The sequence below is a fragment of the Pyxicephalus adspersus genome, chromosome Z (assembly GCF_032062135.1).
Source record: "Pyxicephalus adspersus chromosome Z, UCB_Pads_2.0, whole genome shotgun sequence".
NCBI lineage: Eukaryota > Metazoa > Chordata > Amphibia > Anura > Pyxicephalidae > Pyxicephalus > Pyxicephalus adspersus.
Genome location: NC_092871.1, coordinates 84772521 through 84794595, shown reverse-complemented (window position 1 = coordinate 84794595; position 22075 = coordinate 84772521). Strand labels below are relative to the sequence as shown.

Genomic DNA, 22075 nt, shown 5'->3' with positions numbered 1-22075 from the left:
TGTCCTCCTTCTCTTCTTTGGTGTGTCTGACTACCATGACTGAACCTCCCGGCCCCTCTGACGCACCATGTAGTCTCACCATTCCAACAGTGTCTTAAAGAAAGGAACGGTAATTAGATTGTGCTCAGAATAGGTCGCGGTGTGTTGGCGTGTGTTATTATAGGAACGAGTGTGTCATGTCTGATTCTTTTCTGCTAAGTTCACTCTTTAAACTCTGTGGTTTTATAAAATGCATTCATTTCTCCCAAAGGTCATCACACAGTTTTCGGGAATAACAATGAACAAAAAAGAGAACGCAAGCCCCGAAGAAAGTTCAGGTAGTTATTTTTTGCTCTAGTTCAAAAAGAACTATAATAGGAACATTTTTATTTGTTCTTAAAGCGCTGTTAAATTTTCCAGGTCAGCTAAATATACCCAGGTGTATCAGGTCATAAAGAAAAGAAAGCAGCCACAGTGAAGAAAAGGCTTTGCCTTCCCAGCATGCCAGAGTCAGGACTAGAGGACTGAAATGATTAGGAAGCTTTCACATTGCTGAGAGCTTCAAGAGCTTTAGCTCTAGCAGGTGACATATTGGACCCCTACAGACATAGAGCAAGGGTTGGCATGCTGCTGGGGGATAGCACCTGTGTTGATCCACCTGGAGCTGATATAAAATAAAAGTTCAGTTGGTCCTTTACCTGTTTCTTACTTTGTACTCTCTATGTACAATTTTTGTTTTGCAAATACATTTTTAATGACAAAGGATTCTCAGGGCACCGTGCATTCCTAAAAAACAACACACTGGAAGCAGGACACTTCGCGGCTCAGACTTTTCTGAATGGGCTGAGCCAGATAGGAGCTACTAATGTGATTGGATGACATTTATGTAAACTTCAACTTAAAGCATACCTATACTCAGAATTTTTACTTTACATAAAAGGGTAGAGGTGCAACACCCTTCAAAAAGCTCCCACCACTCCACTCCCATGAAGTGGAGTCCCAGTAGTTACCACCTTCCTATTTCTTCTGTTTGCTACAAATTAGGGAAGAACACTCTTTGGAAGCCAGATGGAGCTGGCTTGTGCAGATCCAATTTGTGGAACCTTTGAAAGTCGTCATTTACCTTAATTTATTATTATACAGGATTTATATAGCTCCAACATATTATGCAACGTTGTACATTAAATAAGGGTTGCAAATGACAGACAGGAGGAGGAGAGGACCCTGCCCAGAAGAGCTTACAATCTAGGAGGTGGGGGAAGTATCACACAATAGAAGGGGGATATGTACCGGTGGGAAGTAGTGAGGGTTTGGGAGACAGAAGAAGACGATAAGGTGAGGTTGAAGCGTTTGCTTTTGAGGGCTCTTTTAAATGATCAGAAAGTAGGAGCAAGCCTAATAGGATGAGGAAGACCATTCCAGAGAGTCAGGGCAGCTCTAGAAAAGTCTTGAAGCATTGCGTGGGAATTTAAGGCATTTTTCCCCAGTTGCCTGAAGGTCACTTTACTAAAAAATCAGGACGGGAAAAAACAATTCATGAGATTGTAATAAAATGCATTTTTGGCTTTCTTAACTGTAATGTAATTTTATGACTTGGTTTGTTTTTTGTTCTCTTCAAGGAATTGTTATTTGCAAAGTCCCGGAAGGTGTCCCCATTGACATTACAGTGAAGATGATGCTTTGTTTGATTCACCTAAATATTCTGGAACCTGTTGGAGTAAGTGAGTAATTTGACTGTTAAATAATATATTCCTCTGTTTATACTTTCTCTATAGTTGAGCTCATAGTATGCACACCACATCCAATAGCAAGCCTAAACAAGGCAGGTGGGGGCCTGTGGTTTGTCTTTGGGTATAAAGCTTTGCACCGTTTATGATAAAAAATATGCCTATATGTTATTTATGATCTGCTCTCTCTTTATTTTTCTTAGCCAATGCTGACGTCTCTGATGGAGCAAAATCCAGAAGAAGTTGGAGATTTATATCTGGATGTCGCAGAGGCATTTCTTGACGTTGGAGAATATAACTCTGCTTTGCCTCTTTTGAGTGCTCTGGTGTGCTCTGAAAAATATAATATGGCAGTTGTCTGGCTGCGTCATGCGGGTAGGTGGTTGGGACAAATGTAAATGATAATGGACAGAAGCATCAGCAGCAACTCTCTCCTAGCCCTAAGAACTGTATTCCAGTGTTGAACCCAGATATTTTTTTTTAAAGCTGAGTGGGAAGAAATTGTAGGTGAGTGGTGGCCCCTGTATTGTGACCTGACTCATTAGTAACCACCCAAACAGCTGGGTGGTTACTGAAAAGTGCCGGGTGGTGCATTCAACTAAAAGGGGCCGGGAAGAACTCAGATCTGTAGAAATCTCAAGACTGGACAGACAGAAATTCAAACCGTATGGCAAGTAAAACAGCTGCCTTATATGTATTTTATCTGTATATTTAGCTCCTAGTCTAGCTTGACATCCAGTTGTCCCAGTTTGGGTCTATTTGTATTACCAAAGAAATTTGGATTTTCTTTTACACACAAGGAATCCTTTTTTCCACCTGTCGTCCACCTTTTTTTTTTTTTTTTTTTTCCACCTGTAATATTTCAGTAACAGACATACACAGTACCAGGCACAGCCAGATTACAGCATTCCATTAGCTCATCCCAACCTGCAAGGGAGAAAATATTGTGGCGTAAAAGAGGAGAAAATATAAACGACATTTAAGTGAGATCAACAAAAATGTCAAAACAAAAAATTTACAGGAAAGAAAAAGGCGCGCGTGAGCAAATCTGAAAAATATTTAGTGCCTCCCTTACTGCCAAAAACACACCTACCTGACATTGTGTAATTTAAAGGGGTTTAGTCTACCTTAAAGTAATAAAGAGCTCATTCTCATCAATTCATGTTTACATTTAGAATTTTTTTATCTATTCTTCATGGCATCCCTAAAGTATGAACACCTTCCGAATTACTAAATTTAGTCTCTAGTGAAGGGCATGGTTAATAAAACATCAAACCCAAACACATTGTAGATAATTGAGGTCGTCCAGCCTTGTGATCACAGTTTGGTGAAGAGCCTTTTCTGGTTATGGAGGCCAGATGTCCCCAGTGAAAGGTCCTGTTAATCCTCCATCATAGGAAGACATTGTAGACCATTCTGGTCCCAATGGTCAAAAGTCTGAGGATTCTCTCCATGATGGGTTCAGATGTATCCAGTGAAGGATCCAACATGAGACCTTGTAGACAATTGTGTCTTCCACCCTTGTGGTCACAGTTTGGTGAAGACCCTTTTCTGTCCCCCTATGTCTGTGCCCCGGGGTACAAAGTCAGCTCCATAAAGACATGGTGTCACCAGTTTGGTGTGGAGGAACTCGAGTGTCCTGCACAGAGCCCTGGCCTCAACCCTACTGAACACCTTTGGGAGGAAATGGAATGGTGAGCCAAATCTTCTCATCCAACATCACACCTACCTATATAACCAGATGTATGGAGGACACCTCCCGAAATGATGGAAAGCAGATGTCCCCAGTGAAGGATCTTGAGTGTCCTGCACAGAGCCCTGACCTCAACCCTACTGAACACCTTTTGGTTGTTCACCACAAACCAGATTTCTTAGCCAGTATAAACACTTGGCCACTTAGGTTCTTTTGACTGAATAGGCATGAATTCCCAATGACATTGTCCAAAATCTTGTTGAAAGCCTTCTCAGAAGAGTGAGAGCTGTTGTATCAAAAATAAGGGCTAGTTTCATATTAATGGCCATGCTTTTGGAATGGGATGTCCAACATGCTCATTTCGATGTGAAGGGTCAGGAGTGTAGCTTAGGTTCCTCCAATTAGCTAGTCACCTGGTGGCTTCTAGGATCTCCAGTGGTAATATTCTATTGTAATTTTTCCCCACTTCTTTGCTGTGCAATTTGGTGCTTTGCATGTTCCCATTTGCTCTCTTTGTTATGTAAGTTCTGCTGGCAGGAAGAATGGGAACGCTTCTGAACTATGAGATCTGGGAAACCAAAGGATGGTATAACTAATACCCATGTCACCTCTCATGGTGCATTACTTGGCTATATTGGCCAATCACAGGATGAAGTGGGTGACATCACTGCACCCTCTGAGGCCCAACTTTGGATGTTTTGGTTGTGGTGATCGTTGATGGTTGCTACTAAGTCTGAGTGCAATCATGGGTGTCGCGTAAGATGCATGGAAGGTCCAGAGTGTTCACTTTTCATTTTTGCTAACATGACAGTTTCTTTACAAATACTATAACCATTTACCTTTCCCTACAGATTGTTTGAAAGCTCTGGGTCATATGGAAACAGCTGTAGAGAGTTACAGTAAGGTGGTGGAAATGGCTCCATTACACTTGGATGCCAGGATCTCCCTTTCTACTCTTCAGCAACAACTGGGGCACCCTGAGAAGGCTCTAGAAGCTTTAGAACCAATGTATGACCCGGATACACTGGCACAAGATTCAAATGCTGCGCAGCAGGTAAGAGGAACATGTGGCATCATCTAGGTCAGCCTTTCCCGACCTTTTTAACATAGGGGAAACCTTGATATAAATTTTCAGGTCTTAATGAACTCCTGCTATAATTCCCATATTCAAAGCTCACAGTGTGGTGGTTAGTGGAAAGAGTTCATGTTACACTGATGACAAATTGAAAGAATCTCACCCTTACAGATAGCTAAAAAGATCATTGGTGTCACTGAAAATGACCTGCTTATTGTTCAAGGAACCCCAGGGATCCATGGAACCCTGGTTGAGAAACACTGACTTGGGGTATCTTCCTTTTCAATACTATTTTGCAGTAGATACACTTTTCTCCATGTTTTATCCCTCAATTTCAGAGAAATATCAGTTGATCTGCCTGTAAATTTCCTTTTTGTATATTTTCCCAAATATAATACACTCTGAAAGTTTATTGCAAGTAAAAAAAAGCTGTTTGCCTGGTCTTCTCCTCATATATTGTGGCTTACAAAAACTGCAAACATACTGTCCAGTTGCACTTTAAATTTTATTTGCAAAAAGAAACATCTGGCAACAAAAAGGGTGTTCTGAAATCCTATTTATCTTTGTCAGGCCTGCCTACAAAATTCCACCTATCCCCCACCTTTCCTGGCCCCGCTACACATGCATACATTCATTTCTTTCCCAGCCAAACCATAATTCTCTTGTTATATTCAAAAGCCCATACACTTTGTTTAGAGAACAATCTTTTGGGAGCTTTGGTTCTGGAGGTATACTTTTGTCAACAGGAACTAACCTTCCAGCAGTTGGCGCTGCTAGAATTTTTTTATAGAGTCCTACAGGAATTAATAAAAGCCTACACTTCATTCTTTCAATACCTGTTTAACTATTCTCCCTCAAGAAACTTATTGCCTCATTTACATTTACATGATAGAATATAATGCGGACAAGGTATTTTTTGGGGGTTCATCTGAGTATATAATATATACTATCCCTAAAATAAATCTATCTTGGTATGTAACAAGTTTATATTTACACATAGCAATTATCACCTCTGAGATATGTTTTTCCTGCAGCAAACTTCCCAGACAATCCATCATCTCTTTCATAACATTTGTGTATTTTACATTTTTTATGTTTCCTATTTCCAGACCTCTGTGTCATTGTTTTAGGACTCCCATAACATCACAAGGACATTTGTAATAATAAGTCTTAAAACAAAACATTTACACTATATTAGTGCGTTGGAATCACTTTTGTATGAGTCAAAGAATTTTGAGAACGTTGCTGGTTTGTAACGGAATGGAATTTTCTTCCTAGATTTTTGCTAGAATTCAAAATACATTAAAATACACATTAGGAACAATTCACACCAGCAACATTGAGACGCCAAGAAAGAAAAAGTGAAATAAAAGAATTGGAAAGAAGAAGCTCAGGTCTAATAGGGACTCAAATAAATCTGATTAAATATTAAATATTGGCCAATGCTGTATTTTTTACAGTGGACATTTAAATATAGGACGGGTCGCTTTATGTTTATGTGATCAGTAGGACAAAGTGAGAAGTCAAAGCTGTCACTAGAACAGGAGTATAGGGTTTAAGTGTAACTTCATTTTTTAATATTTGGGTCATCTACCCCTCCAGCATTGAGAATAGGGCTCCTAAGCTCTTGTTACCCTCTCTGTACCCCATCCCTGTCTTCCTACATTGCAGGAAAAGGAATATATTGGAGTTTTAAATATAAAAAAATTCCTTGGCGGGAAGGGTACGGGTATTTCTCACTTTGAGTTCTGCTTCAATGGGGACACCCATTCAACTAAAGGCTTAAAGCCAAAAAACTGATTCACTTATTTCTGCATTGTACACCTCACCCAAAAAAGTTCTTCTAACCCTTGCTACCTTTTTTGCTTCAATGGTAACTGGTTGAGTACCCATTTGGCCTTCTACCTACTTTTAGATCCAGTGCCACTCCTTAGACCAGGCATGGGCAAAATATGGCTCATTAGGCTTTTTAATCCAGTCTGCTTTCACATATAATAATCAGTTCATACAAACACCATCCATCCATTTGCTATTGGCCTGTCTGTCAAATTTTAACACACATACCTAAACCTACCAAAACTGAATCTTCAACCTTCTTCCCAAAGTCTAACCTGCAGTTACACTTCAATTGTTGCTGCTTCTATATTTTACACTTGCTCAGTTTATAAGCAAATTGTATCTATTTTTTTTCCAGGAACTGAAGCTTCTTCTCCATCGGTCCACCCTCCTTTTCTCTCAAGGAAAGATGTATGACTATGTGGATACTTTGCTGACCATGCTTGCCATGCTTCTGAAGGTGAGTGGTTATTCAATAAAGAATTCAATTCACTATTGCCCAAAGTGAAGACATCATTCATCCGTTGCTGGAATGTTGCCGGTGTCCCATGAGTTTCTGAAGATGCCATAGAGCTTTTCCTATAGCAAAAGTGATCTCATCCTAAGTTTCAAAGTAGAAATAAATTTATCTTTTACTAGCTGATACAATATATTGTAAATTCTGTATAAGAACCGAACTAAGCACATCAATCTTAAGGAAATCTACAGTCTTCCTGTCTCAGTGGTTTTTCTGCATGGAAATCATGTTTCTAAGATATCTGGATATTAAATTCAGGTAAGTATATCTTCCTTCACAGGACAAGACCTGGTCTCATCCTTTTTGATACTTAGATGTAAGGGGTGGGCAAATTTTGAATTTTGCATCGCTGCTGTTTCTTATGGTTTTGACTCTGGAAATGCAAAAGTGGAGTTTGTGCCTAGGTCAGTCAGCACAGATTTAGGAATGACTACAAAATGTTTTACAACTCTTCTTGCAGAGTAATCCTATTCTGTATGCAGAGTAGTAATCACACATGCAACCAAAATATTTTGTCTGTGAAATCTGTATGATTACCGCTTCATGCCAGTGGTCCGTTGCCTCTGGGGAGACATTACATGTTGCTTCTACCCACAGCAGCCCCATAGAGAAAGAATGGGGGTGTCAGTGAGTGATATCTGCAGACTCTGGTTCTTTAAAAACAATGCTGTGGTTGGAGTGACCAAGAGGCTGGCAACATTCCAGGAGCCCGGGGGTCACACGTCATCACTGGATCTCAAGGCTGAACTTTTTTAAATGCAACTGCAGGGATAAGATAGTTGCTCTGCCTCCATGTCTAATAGATGTAGCCTTTTAGCAAGTGGCACAAATGGCACAGAATTTATCCATACTAATGTATCCCAAATATTTCAACAATTGTTTTGTCCCTACCAAAAGATTTTGATGAACCGATTCAAGTATTTCCTGGTATTCTCAATTGCTTAAAGCAGAACTAAAAAACACACTTACCTTTAATCCCTGGAGAAGTCCTGAATCGAGTCCTGCACCTTCTGGGAAATCTTGCCTATCCCAGTGTGGAGGAAGCGCCAGTCACTGCCATCTTTGGTCGTCTTCTAGCTATGTCACCCAACCTTGCACTGCTCAGGTGTGAGATTGGGTGACAAAGCTTGTTGTAAAGGGAAAAAAAAGCTGATCTCACTGTGCATATGTTACTTCCCCTTTTCCCCTTTAGTGAAGTAAAATGCCTCTTGTAGCCAAGAGCCTCTTGGGATGCATAATGTAGGTTTTCCGGGAGGCTCCGCTCTCCCATTCAAAAAGGGGAGGGGGTGCTTCACCAAGGGTGTTGCATTTTAAAAAAGAAGGAAGATTTTTACTTTTTATTATTAGGTTGTCCACCTTATAGGATCAATCTTTGGAGATTTTCATGCTCTTATCAGTATTCTCTGTTAATAACAAACACTGGCACAGGAGAATTATTGGCAGACTTTTTTTTTCTAAAGGTACTCCTTAAGTGTTTCATCTTTAGACTTATCAATATCTGCATTCCACGTGATAAGATGCTATTAAAAGGTGCTAAGGTTGGCCTTTTTTTGTATATATTTTTTTAATTTAACAGCATCTTAACAATGTCGTGCTTAAAATGAAATAGCTGATCTAGAAATTCATCATTTTTCTGTTTCAGACTTCTCAGGTAGTAGCTATGGCAATTCTCCCTGTTACTTCATCATGCAACCATACAAATCCTTGAAAAATTCTATCCAAGAAAACTGAGGGCTAACAAATCTATGGCGACCCGCGTCAAAGTTTTGAAATAAACTTGTGTTCTGAAACTTCTTCAGCATATTCTTCTTCTGTAACCTCCATGCCACAGGAACAGTTCACTCATTCACATTAACTAATTTTAACAGTCCAATCCCGGTGCCCGCTGTAGTACTGAACTGGGTGTTGGACCTTTTCTGTAAACATGAGAAATATGGCCAACTCACCCCAGATTTAACTTTGATCTAGGCCAGTCTTCTCTACCCCTGGCAAAATTTGCTTGGCAGAAATCAAGTCCGCAGGCCATATCCTCCTGGCTAAGATACTGCATAGATTTTAGCCAGGGTCATCCTGACTCAGGTCGATGTTCCTGGACCAAAATGCACTCCCCTTCTGGAAATCTTTTCAAAAATTATTGTAGAATAAAGAGATCCAAATCTGTTCCTTGGGCTTGGCAGCATCTGGTTCAATCCATGGAAGGAGCAGCTCACCCAAATTAGTAGTAACTTTATGGCATCCTTCACGCTCCTTGTAGTAAAAACCGTGGACTTGTGTTCAAAATATTGCTGCATTGATGCCATACCACCTTAACATGGCTCAGTATTCTCTCCAGAATTGGGGGAAGAACCGGGGGTAAGAAGCTGTAGGTGGGCAGAAGCTGCTGTACAGTGACCCAACTTTTCAGTTACCACTGAAAAACAGCCAAGTGAATATTGAAAAGTGCTGGGTGGTGCACCCTGCTAAAAGGAGTTGGGGAGAACCCTAATGTCTTCATCATTGGAAGCATCTGTAATACTTGGGAAGCTCCATTTTGTGCCGTTCTGGTCAGCTTTGGAGCCAAGTTTTTTACTTGCTGGTCTTGTGACTAATCCAGAAAACTCAAAATTAGTCAGATATCAGTTCTTTCATATGTTGCTCTTTAATCCTGGCCCTCACTTTCTGATTTTGCCACCTTTGTTCATGCCATCTCTATAAAGTGCCTGTCAGAATTCTTGCTTCTGAGCATAGTTACAAAAGACATATTTCCATTAGGTTAAAGCACTAGGGAAGTAAACATATCCCAGATATATTGCCACGTGAACATAATTGATCTTGAGGAGGCCAAAAAACTCCCTCCTCAATCAGATGTTCGCTGGATCAGCAGTCTCTGTTTTCTTTAAAGCCTTAATCCCCAGTTATATTCTGTGCTTCTATAGATTGCTGAAACTACTTCCTGAGGGAGCCGATTCCACATTTTCACAGACTTTACAGTGAAGAATTCCTTCCTTATCCAGAGCTTAAACTTCTTTTCCTCCAGACGCAAAGAGCGCCCTATTGAGTTTTGTAATTATCTTAAAGTGAACAATTGGGGAAGAGTTCTGTATGTGGAGAACAAGCCAGAGTTCCTTTCTGTTGGAGTTCTGTTTTTGTTTTTCTCTGCCACCTTTTTTTTTGTGTCATTGATGCAAAAACCTCCAAGCAAGCCTACAATATCTAGAAGTTTAGTTGGTGCAAGCTTTGTCTCCAGTTTAAGATTCCCATCCGGTGCAACAGGCAATGCTTTTCCTCCATATCTTGGATGATTGGGGTTCTATAGTCAGATATAGCTGAGCAAAATGAATATGTAACTTTCATAGGAATCAGGGCTTCCAGTAGGGTTAGCATTGTACCAGTCTGGTTTTTCTTAACACTTTAATATTTTTAAAAATACTTGTCAGCAAAACTGTTCTTGATGCATTTTCTTGGAAAGAGTGACAACTCCCTGAGCTGAACCATTGCAGTGTTGTCACTTTTGCATTACAGTGACAGCTAGAGCTATATCAGAACATAATGACATTGGCTTTTGGGGTCGGCTAAACATCCTTTTCACTGCAGATTGACCACCTTCTAGCTGGTCAATCAGTGGCTGCCTACACCTAGCCCCATTACTGCCTATAAGTAATAAAGTTCCACAAGGAGCTTTGTACATCATAGGGAAACAATGGGCAAGCCCCACTGCAACACACCAACTTTCCTCTCCAACCTCTGACACACCTGGTACATGCCAGATGAATTTCCAGGAGCTCCTTTTATGAAATATCACATCATAATAATGCATTTGTTTAGCAGACAAATTTGCTGAAATATAAGCTGGAAAATATAAAAAGAAATTAAAAATATGCAAAAAAAAGTTCTGTGTCTGTTTTTTTAATGCATTTTTGCATTCTCCATTGATGTTTTTTCTTTTTCTCTTTAGATTGCAATGAATCGAGCACAGGTTTGTTTGATTTCAAGTTCGAAATCTGGAGAAAGGCATTTGTATCTGATTAAAGTGTCCAGGGATAAAATTTCTGACACTGATGAACAAGAGACGGCAAATTCAGATGCAAAAGGTAAGATGATGGTTCAGATTTTGGTGCCTTTATGGCCCAGATAAATTCTGCATAGTCATATTAGGCCTATTTATTCAATGATAAACCATTCCGCAGACGGGGAGACAAGTGCTTACTTTCATTTTAGCCTCAGCTTAACAAAAGGACCTCTTTATTTCTGGCTGTTTAATTAGTTACAGTGTTTTTTTGTACATGTTGGGGTCTTACCATTGCTGATCTATAACACTGTCTCCTTTTGTGGTTTCTTTTTGCTTTTTCCCCATAACAGTTTTTACTGTCCTAACCAGTGTGCTGAACAAGGACGACTGGTGGAACCTCCTCCTAAAAGCAATTTACGCCCTTTGCGACCTCGCCCGATATAAAGAAGGGGAACTACTTGTAGATTCCTCGTTGGAGTATTATTCATTTTATGATGACCGACAGAAAAGAAAAGAGTTGGAATATTTTGGCCTCTCCACTGCCATACTTGACAGGAATTTCCGAAAAGCATACAATTATATAAGGTACTGTGAGATCTGATTATGAACAAATGGAGTAAAAATTTGGTCTTTACATTTTTTTTTTTAAATGCTTTATACAAGTGATTCTTGGCTTTTCTAATCTAGGGAAACCCTTAAAAAGATTTTCAGGTCCTCAGGTAATCCTTTCAATGACTACTATGTTCACAGCTCTGCCTCTTACATTGCAGATTGTTTGAGGTTGGCTATGGAGGTGGCTAAGGGGGAGGCTTCTTCCTGTTTGTTGGTGGCTACGAGGATGGCTTCTTTTTGTTTGTCGTGGCTAAGAGGGTGGCTTCTTTCTGTTCCAGGAAGGCAGTGAGGGTGGCTTCTTTCTGTTCCAGGAAGGCAATGAGGCTGGCTTCTTCCTGTTCCAGGAAGGCAATGAGGGTGGCTTCTTCCTGTTCCAGGAAGACAATGAGGGTGGCTTTTTCCTGTTCCAGGAAGGCAATGTGGGGGTGGCTTCTTCCTGTTCCAGGAAGACAATGAGGGTGGCTTCTTCCTGTTCCAGGAAGGCAATGAGGGTGGCTTCTTCCTGTTCCAGGAAGGCAATGAGGGTGGCTTCTTCCTGTTCCAGGAAGGCAATGGGGGTGGCTTCTTCCAGTTCCAGGAAGGCAATGGGGGTGGCTTCTTCCTGTTCCAGGATGGCAGTGAGGGTTGCTTCTTCCTGTTCCAGGGTGAATATGAGGTTGGCTTCTTCCTTTTAACAATATGAGTGATGACCACTACCTATAATTTTACGTGTGCCACATCCCTGGTACTAGGTATTAGATTTACAAGTGAACAAACAATTTTTGGGACTTTAGAGGCACCAAATTCTCAATAGTTAGTACAACAAACAATCTTTAATTGATAAATGTTATACAGAATTTTTTTGTTAAAAGACCAATATTTCCTAAAAACATGTACTAATACATATAGCACAAAGTGTGATGCTGGATCCTCAACGCGTTTCGTGGAACTAGTTCTTTTCCTCAGGATTAAAAAAGCCTCCAACAATAAAAAAAACATTTTTCGTATGTATATCAACAATTAAAAATCCTTTAATACATTTAAGGTACATCAAATATATTATAATACATTTACAGATACGCATATAAAATCCACATGGATTCATGGTTACCCGAATTTTTCATTTACCAAATGGCCGGAGGTGAGCAGTTGGATGGATCTCAGTCCTACTGATCACATTTAAAACCTTCCAACAACTCTGACAAAAAAAATAACTAATCAAATATCCAAAAGTGGGGAAAAAAGGAAATCCCCTAAAAAGTTTACACTTTGACTACCTTCAGTCAAGAGAGAGTGTAAATTACTAATATACCCAGTGTATCATTAAGACACCTACTTTTGAATTTATTAAAACAACTATGTGGAAACTCATCCCATGTGGTCTTTTATATGCGTAAGTGTATATGTATTATATTATATTTGATGTTATTTTTATTTTTTTTAAAGTATTTTGAATTGTTGATATACATATGAATTTTTTTTAAATTGGTGTAGGTTTTTTTTCCTGAGGAAGTCGACTAGTTCCACGAAATATGTCAAGGAACTAGCATAACACTTTGTGCTATATGTATTAGTACATGTTTTTAAGAAATTATGGTCTTTTCTGTCTTTTAACAAAAATTTCTTTATAGCATTTGCCCCAAAAATTGTTTGTTCTCTTGTAAATCTCATATCGGTGGCTTATTCCTGTTCGAGGGTGTCTTTTTTTTTTTTTTTTTTTTTTTTGCTTCTTCCTGCTTGAGGGTGGGCTTCTTCCCATTTGAGGGTGTGCTTCTTCCCATTTGAGGGTGTGCTTCTTCCCATTTGAGGGTGTGCTTTTTCCCTTTGGAGGGCGGGGCTTCTTCGCGTTGGAGGGCGGGTCTTCTTCCCATTGGAGGGCGGGTCTTCTTCCCATTGGAGGGGGGGTCTTCTTCCCATTGGAGGGGGGGTCTTCTTCCCATTGAAGGGGGGGCTTCTTCCCATTGGAGGGGGGGCTTCTTTCTGTTTGAAGGTGGCTTCGGAGTGGCTTCTTTCTGTTCGAGGGAGCCACATCATAGCACAGACTAAACATACTTACAGCTGTACTATAAAGTAGGGAGCTACCAATAAGCCATTCCTTTCCTGACATACTAAAAAACGAAAAATTACTTCTTCCTCCAATCATACTGACTGACACCACAGCTTATAAAGCAACCCAAAACGCAGCATCAAATCTTGTTAAAAATCCAACAGAACTTAACTGAACTTTCAGCTTAAATCAGATAAATCTGTCCCAGGTGCATAGAAAAAGCTGTGAAAACTCCTACTGTTGTTTTTGGAAAGTAGCTGCAGATCAGTAGAAGAGCCTCTTCCTGCCAGCATGCTGCAGTAGAGGATGCTGATGAGGAATCAGTGGTCTGTTCGCAGAATTCAAACAAGGGATGGCAAACCTTAAAACTATGCAAAGCTCCTGTTTTGATGCACTTGGAATGTCAGCCAATTGAATCTGTTGTATTTGGCTGTGAACTCATCTATACCATTATGAAAAGCCCTACACAGGCCCTGATCTTATAAATATTTCCACCTGTAGGAGGCATTGGGATCCTATCTGCATTATTGTTCTTCACAGAAAAGGTTAATAAAATGGGTTCCTGACACTGGGCTGGGTTTGTACCCCGTGGCCGGGTTCGGATATGCTCAGAATGCTTTGCAGGTCACTTTATATAAATGCTCTGTTATTAACATTCTCCGAGCTCTCTGTTGAAGTTCCAGAAGCTTCCCAGAACTAAGGATGAGTAAGATAACGAAGCGACATTTCAGTGAATTGAATGGCAAATGTGCAGCTGCTGAACCTTCCAGTATTATGTATACGGGAAAAGGAGTATCAGAGATAATATTTATCTAGATGATAAATGTGGAAACACTGTAACAGCTGATTGGCTGAAAAAAAATTGAATTCCTATCAATGAATTCTTATCTCCCAGTATACGAAAATACATTTATTACCTACTAATGTTAATGTATTGCATAGTAAAGTTCAGCCCATTTGTTAAACCCAATGAAAAGAAAATGAAATGAAAGCCTGTAATATTGCGTTTTAGTGCTTACAGATATGCTAATATCCCTGCCAATGTGTCCAAATGTTTTTTTCTTTTTGGGGTTTTCTTTTTTATGATCCTTGTTTCATCATTATAAGTTTGTGTTTTTTTTTTTTTTTTTTATTTCTAGGCTTATGTTAATGGAGAACGTGAACAGGCCTCAGCTCTGGAACATCTTCAATCAAGTCACCGTCCATTCCCAGGATGTGAGACACCATCGCTTCTGCCTAAGGCTAATGCTGAAAAATCCCGACAATCTCGCCTTATGTGTCCTCAGTGGTCACAATGCCTTCGTGTCTGGAAGCTTCAAACACGCTCTTGGTAAATATCTTGGAATATCTAAAGAAATTAATTTTGTATTTCAAAAGTATCCGCTCTTTTGTGCCTGTATGTTCCTTTATTGGCAATATTGTTTTGCAAACATTATTTCATTTCTATGAATCTATACACAAAATTTAGGAAAGGAGGAAAAAAAACATTTTTGACCAGATTTTATTCTATTATTTGTCCCTTCATATTTTCATGCAGCACATAAAAGAAAATAATATTAATTAATATTACAAAATGGTGAAATTAAAATAAAAAATTAGCATAAAATTAGCAGCTAAGATGAAGGGAGGTGTAAAGAAATGTGTATCTGGCCAGAGATCCCGTGCCGTAAACCACCATAATGTAGCGTGCCCTGTTAATTCCCTCTGGTGGCATTGCTTGCAGCAGCAAAATGAATCAAGGAGTTAGCGGTCTATTCTCTGCAGCTTGCAGCTTCCCTTTAGCTGTGCATATGCGTATCTCAGCATCCCCAGCTATGTGCAGCTCAAGGAGGTCTTAGAGCATGTGCTGCAGCCATTGAGCGCATTAGTTGCTGGCTTTGATCCTGCCCTGCCATTGGCTGCTAGGCATATAAAGCTTCTGAGGTCCCGGGCACTAGTAGCCCGTTTAGCATGGCTGACCTGCTAGTGCTGCGGTTATGTTTGTGCTACCATTTGTTGACTGACCTTGTGATTGTCTATTGCTTGGACTAACCTTTGCTTGTGACCCCCGACTCTGCTTGTCTTTATCCTTGGACTCCCTGTTTTGCAAATGGACTTGCCTGTGTCTAACCCTTGGTTCTCTTTCTTGGACTTGCTTCAGCTGGACCCTGCTGTGCGTTATCTGTGGATCACCTGGTTACTGACCCTTGGACTGTCTTGAATTTCCATTGTGGGCTCCTTGTTCTCCATCAATCCTTCCCAGACCCCATCCTTTGTATGCAGAAGTCCTGTTGGCAGCCGCGTGCTAGGATGGCGCAATTAGCCTCCCGAGGCTATGCGGGGGCTTGCTATAGGCGAAGAAGAGGTTAGATTGGGGGTTTGGTGAGCAACCGGCGCTGGACCAGGGACTTACAGCAGGAAAGAATTAATTCCAATTAGGATTTGGGACATACTCCAGCCTTCAGGAAATGAGTTGGGCTTTATCTGTTGGGATTAATTGGCTCCAATTAGGATTAAGGACATTCTCCATCCTCCAGGAAATGAGTTGGGCTCTATCCGATGGGATGAATTGGGTCTAATTAAGATTTAGGACATCCTCCAGCCTTCAAGAAATTAGTTGGGCTCTATTTGTTGGGATAAATTGGGTCTACTTAGGATTGGGAATATTTTCCAGTCTCAAGGAATTGAGTTGGGCTCTAACTGTTAGGTTGAACTGGGTCGAATTAGGATTTGTAATATCTTCCATCCCCCAGGAAATGAGGACATCCCCCAGCTTCCAGAAAATGAGTTGGTCTCTCTGTTGGGATGAATTGGGTCTTATTAGGATTTTGAATATCCTCCAGCCTCCAGGAAATGTGTTGGGTTCTTTCTGATGGGATGAATAGGGTCTAATTAGGATTTGGGACATCCTCCAGGAAATGAGTCTGGACCCTATCTGTTGGGATAAATTGAGTCTAATTAGGATTTGTAATATCCTCCAGCTCCCTGAAAATAAATTGGGCTCTTTCTAATGGGATAAATTGGGTCTAATGAAGATTTAGGGCATCCCCCTGTCTCCAGGAAATGAGTTGGGCTCTATCCAACTGGATTTTTGGTAGCACATTTGTAAATAATTCCACTATATTTAAGACGTGTATCGCATGAATCCATTTCAGTATGTGTTCAGTGTTCTCCCAGGGCTCATTTAGTCGGACGCACCACCTGGCACTTTATAGTAACCACCCAGCCTACAACCTCTTCCCACCCAGCTTAAAAAAATACTGGGCAGAATACTGATGTACTTTCTAAAAACAATCAAGTAAAATAGTTTTATTTCATATATGGTGAAACGAAATGTAATCCGCTTGCTTTTTTTTCTTTTTTTATTCATATTGCAGCTCAGTATGTTCAAGCCTTCCGAATGAAATCAGATGATCCAATGCACAGCCTCTGTATCGGATTAACATTTATTCATATGGCGTCACAAAAGTTTGTTTTAAAAAGGCACGCGCTCGTTGTACAGGTATTTTTCTTTTTTCACAAAAAAAAAAATTTGGCTTAGAATTTTAAATGGGTGACAGCCCCCAATTTAAACTACATTCATATTTCATCAAGTATAATCCAATATTTTTTATTCTAAAAAATGCCAAGAAATAAATATCATTTTATACTCAGATCACCAGATGGCGCTGTGTTCTCATGTAAAGTGTATAACAAATTCTTGGCGTACTTTATATCACTTTACATAAGGACACAGCGCCATCTACTGGTGGTCCACAATAATGCACAAAGATCATCTTAGAGCGAGTGACCTATCCTAACAAAAAAATCTAATCTGTAAAAAATGGGAAATAGATAAACAGGCCAATGTGATTTTATTATATTCCTCTTCTTAATTTAAGTTTTTAAAAATAGCACACCATAAATGTATTTATCCACATTCATTTTATTGTCATTTCTGTAATTACTGTTTTGAATGTCAGCTGCATTTTGTACCCTGGGTTTATACTTGAGTACTTATACTTGATCTAAATTTGCTTTCGGTTTATATACGAGTATTTGGCAGTTGCTGAAGGAATATAGTTTGCTTTGCCATAGAGTCTGTATTTTTCTACAGAATTATCTTTAAATTGGAATGTTCATTTGATCATTTTGAGCAATTTGTTTGTGGTTTTCTTTGTGGCGGCATCCCATAAATGCCCCTCTTGTGTATCTGTATCTAGGCAGAACCAAGTTTTAAGCTCTTACAAAGAAATACATCTGTGAAAAGTTCATCCAGTAGTTATGTTGCTTTGTTTTTTTAGCATGTAACTCGAGGAGTATGTTGTTGTTCGTCACTCCATACTTGGGGAGTATTTATTAATTCAATAGTCTGGGAAATATTGGGCTCCTGTGCAATTAACCTATAGTTGGCATTTTTAATTTTTGTTCATTTGATGGTAAACTCCTGAACACAGGAGATGAAGGTTACAGTTTGATCCAACAGTGAGTTCCACCATTCTTATTCTGCAACCCTATGCTGCAAGGGTTGGCAGGGTTAACAACAGCCCCCATGTTGTCCTTCATATCTGCTTAGATATTAGAAAAAAATACATTTTGCCAAAATTTGTATTGTTTGTCATAGAGCTGCTTTTCTCAACTGAGCCACCTCCAGACTTTGCCTTGGTTGAGAAAACGTGGGCTGAACCAGCCATTTTTCACCATGGTTCAATGGAACTTCAGGGTTCTTCCAGAAATTCCCTGGTTGAGAAATCTTGTGCTGAAGCAGCCATATTCCACCAGGGTACCATCCAACTCCAGGGTTCCTTTAGGGATTCCTTGAGCTGTGGCTGATTGCCCTCCCAGAAGATGGCGCCTGCACAGTACCAGAGCCAACATCACTTGGCAGAGCAATCTGCATGAACCCAAGGACCATTTTAGCTGTTTATAAATGTGGCATTCTGGCCACTAATGGGTGAGATCAGGATTGTTTCCCACTGACAACAAATGCAATTAAATTTTCCCATTAAATAATTATAGCAGGGGTTCTCCGACCCGTATTGGGTGTAGTCCTTTGATAAGGTGACATCTATATTGTGAAATTGCTGTAAGCTTTCCTATGTATTTTGAATTTGCATACATTTAATTATTCTTGTTTTTTTCCACCTTCAGGGATTTTCCTTTTTGAATCGTTATCTTGACTTGCGTGGACCTTGCCAGGAAACCTATTATAATATTGCACGGGCCCTTCACCAGATGGGTCTGACCTACCTTGCCATTCATTACTACAAGCAAGCACTGGAACTTCCACCACTTCAGCTAGAGGTACAATGATAAATGTGTGCATTGTTATTGTTGGAACAAATGCAAAAAAGGAGCTGTTATTCTGGCCAATGTAGGGTTGAAGTTGACTCTTGAAAAAACATTATTTTAAAATGAGTTCATGTGCATCAAATTTGGGTTCCAGTTTTATTGAGTGATCAAAAATATCTGAAGGAGAAGTTGCCAAGTGGACTAACATGCAAGACAGAAGTTAGCGTAGTGTAAGTACTTAAACCTAAATGTTCCAACCTGTAGATGCTCAGAGTACAGTAAATAGAGATAACAGCCCAAATACCAAGCCAAGAATAAAAAAATTCACAGACTGATTCATAAACAATCAAAAGACAGATCTGAATTCAATGCACAAGCAAACAGACAACCATGTTGAATATGTCAAGTCTGAATGTCTAGCAGTCTAAACTTTCTTGATAAGAGCGGGTGTGCGCAGAAGAAAACTGAGCTGCAGTACCCATTGACAACCAGCAGATGGAGAATGCTCAATGCTTATATTTGCAATTTCAAATACTCTACTGCAGGGGTCCCTAACCTCCGGTCCGCGGCCCACTAGGAGAAGGACCCCGTTTGGGGGGGGGCACCGGCCAGAGCTGCGGACCATATACCCCGTACGGACCGCAGGCTCAGGGTGGTGGGTGGGTTCTGTCTCTGGACACAACCTGCCCACTCTCCTGTCGCAGGCACAGACCAGCGATGGAAGAGTGGGCGAGTTCTGGCATCATGACATCACTCTGGAGGAAGTTTCGTGCATTAATGGTTCGCGGACCAGAAAAGTTTGGGAACCACTGCTCTACTGGTAATATAACTGAATAAAATTCACATAACAAACAATGATTTTGTGGACTGTCCCATATTCAGTGAAATCAGATATATTTTTATAGCATTGATGTTTAATGTTGTGTGTAAGTCATGCTCAGCCAGGCAACATTGTGGGTCTAAAAATATGTCATATATTTTACCTTTTAGGGGATTGAAGAGGACCAAGTGGACCTAAAGCGAGACATTGCCTTCAACCTATCGCTTATTTACCAGAGCAGCGGCAACATCGAAATGGCTCGAAGGCTTTTGTATACTTACTGTATCATATGATGTATTTTTGTAATTTATTGTATGGAAATCTTTTTTGATAATAAAATGCAGCAAACAAATTGTTTGTGTGTGTGTGTTGATAGAATAATGTTGACCACTGAAGGCCTGCCATATTTAAAATAAAAATGGAACATTTACCTGCCAATGATGCATAATTCTCTACCCCTGGTCCAATGAGACACAATCGCCCCTTGCCCTTCGTTCTAAGCTCATCGCTGTCATGTATACCTACCTAGCCACCCATGCTACCAACCTGTACTTTTCTAAGATAAGCTGTTGGAGCCTAGCCAAGGGCAATGACCTCATGGCCTGTGTTTGGGTCTTTTGATTGGCCTCTGATTTACCCAATGGATGTCCAATGCTTGCTCAGCTACAGAAAATAAGCCGTCTGCATTTCCATGTGTACTCTGTTTGCTCTATTGCGTGGTAAAATGTATATTGTTTGCAAATTAGATTCCATCACAACATTTTCTTGTTGGTTCTTGCAACTCAATCTAGTCAACAGAGTCAGTAAAGCTGCACCCATAGGGATAGTGCCTCAATTTTTATATGGCTTTCACAATACCAAGTAATTTTGATTTTATCAGAGCAGTGTTCTGTTCAGATAAATTAAAAAGATACCTCTTCTGTTTTTATTACATTCAGACCATAAGTCAGGGCATCACCAGACTTGGTGCAAAACAACACCGTGTCTTAGGGTACCGGCAGGTATAAATTACCATTGGGAAAATACCGATCTTATGTATGGCTTGAGTTCCTGGCAATAGCCAGCTTCCTGAAAAAATTGAAGATTGAAGCATCTTGGAGACCTTAACAATATTCACTGCTTTGCCCACTTTAGGATGGGTAATGCAAGAGTAACAGGGTGGCCTCAAGCCTGTGACAAATTTGATCCAAACATTGATCATTTGGCAAAAACAAAGCCAATCATTGCCAATGATAAATTTTGGCATAGACGTCAAGTTTAGCATGGGTGAGCCAATTGAGTTGGCTGGTATAGGCAGCCAGCCAGATTTGTAAAGCCATAAAGGTTTGAAACTGCTTAAAATTAAAACCAGACTTTTTAATAAAAAGAAGGAATGGGGGAAAAAGCATGGAGACACTTTTCCTTTTGACAAAAAAACGAGACCTCCACCGGCGCCTAAGAGGAAAGAGGGCCATTGTTCGGGTTGATGGGCCTCATCCTCACAACCATACTTCTGTGTTCCCCTCCAGATAACTTCATACTCCCCTCCAGATAACCCCCTTCTACCCTGGGAATGAGTAGGAGGTACATAATATCTCTCAACCATTCATAATCAAGAATTTTCTGATATTACTCCTTAGATTTTTTTTTATTAACTATTACTCTTGCAATGTCTTGTCCCACGACCATTCCAGCATCTGCAGCTTTAAAACCCGTACCGGCTGCTTATTTATCTACACTGATAAAAGCTCTGTCCACCTGGACAAAGCCCTTGTCAATTGTCCAGCTTGGGACAGCTGTCCTAAGCTGCTTTCATGTGTCATTGGCTAAATACATGGATGACAAAGTTGACATCATCATTGTTTTCATTCCCTCAGCCAATAATAGCAAGAGGGCAGCTGAGGACAGCTGTTCAGCCAGACTGTCACAGTCCATGTTCTAATTGGCTGAGCCATGCTGTATATATTTTTGGTAAAATGTGCCTCTATGATTGACTTCAGTTTTAGATTCAAAATCAGCTCTGCACCAACCTGGACATTGGGGTCAATTCGGTTAAATGGTCAGCAAAGCAAATTTGACCAACTCTAATATCTAATGTCTACACCAGATTTCATGAATACACTCCAGTGTCTTGTTGGTTTGGGAACAATAACTGTTACTTCAATGTAATTCTAATGTTTTTGTGCAGCTAGTTTAGTTCATCAAATTACGAGAAAAGAGTGAGTGTGGGCTATCAAGATATAGCAGTCAATCAAACAAACCAAAATAAGAATTGATATCCGTTATTATCGGCATACTTCCAGTCTATCAGCTACTGGCCGGATACACATCTAGTACTGGTTCAAGTTTCGGATATCTGACTGGGGTTTGCTCTCAGTTGTGGTAATCTTCTCTGTGTGCTATGATAAACATAACTTCTTCTCTGACTTGTGTAGAGACAGCCATACAATCATCGTGTCAAGACAGAACAATGTGCAATAGTTGTATGAAAAGTGTTACAAACCATGGCAATCTTAAAGCTCAATGAAAACTTTATTATGGTTGGGTGGTTTACTTTATTATTATAGCCCCAA

At 40.0% G+C, this 22075-nt stretch overlaps 1 protein-coding gene across 1 annotated transcript in view; it reads left to right on the top strand.

Moving 5' to 3' along the window:
- GTF3C3 (general transcription factor IIIC subunit 3) overlaps nt 1-19957 on the top strand; it is a 31207-nt gene extending 11250 nt beyond the window's left edge. Inside the window, exons 9-19 of the mRNA XM_072429800.1 lie at nt 251-317; nt 1599-1696; nt 1910-2081; nt 4251-4453; nt 6669-6770; nt 10762-10897; nt 11166-11400; nt 14593-14783; nt 16810-16934; nt 18563-18715; nt 19694-19957. Of these exons, the coding sequence (XP_072285901.1) occupies nt 251-317; nt 1599-1696; nt 1910-2081; nt 4251-4453; nt 6669-6770; nt 10762-10897; nt 11166-11400; nt 14593-14783; nt 16810-16934; nt 18563-18715; nt 19694-19816 (1605 nt within the window). The 3' untranslated portion in view covers nt 19817-19957. The remainder of the gene's footprint in view (nt 1-250; nt 318-1598; nt 1697-1909; nt 2082-4250; nt 4454-6668; nt 6771-10761; nt 10898-11165; nt 11401-14592; nt 14784-16809; nt 16935-18562; nt 18716-19693) is intronic.
- The last annotated feature ends 2118 nt before the right edge of the window (nt 19958-22075 follow it).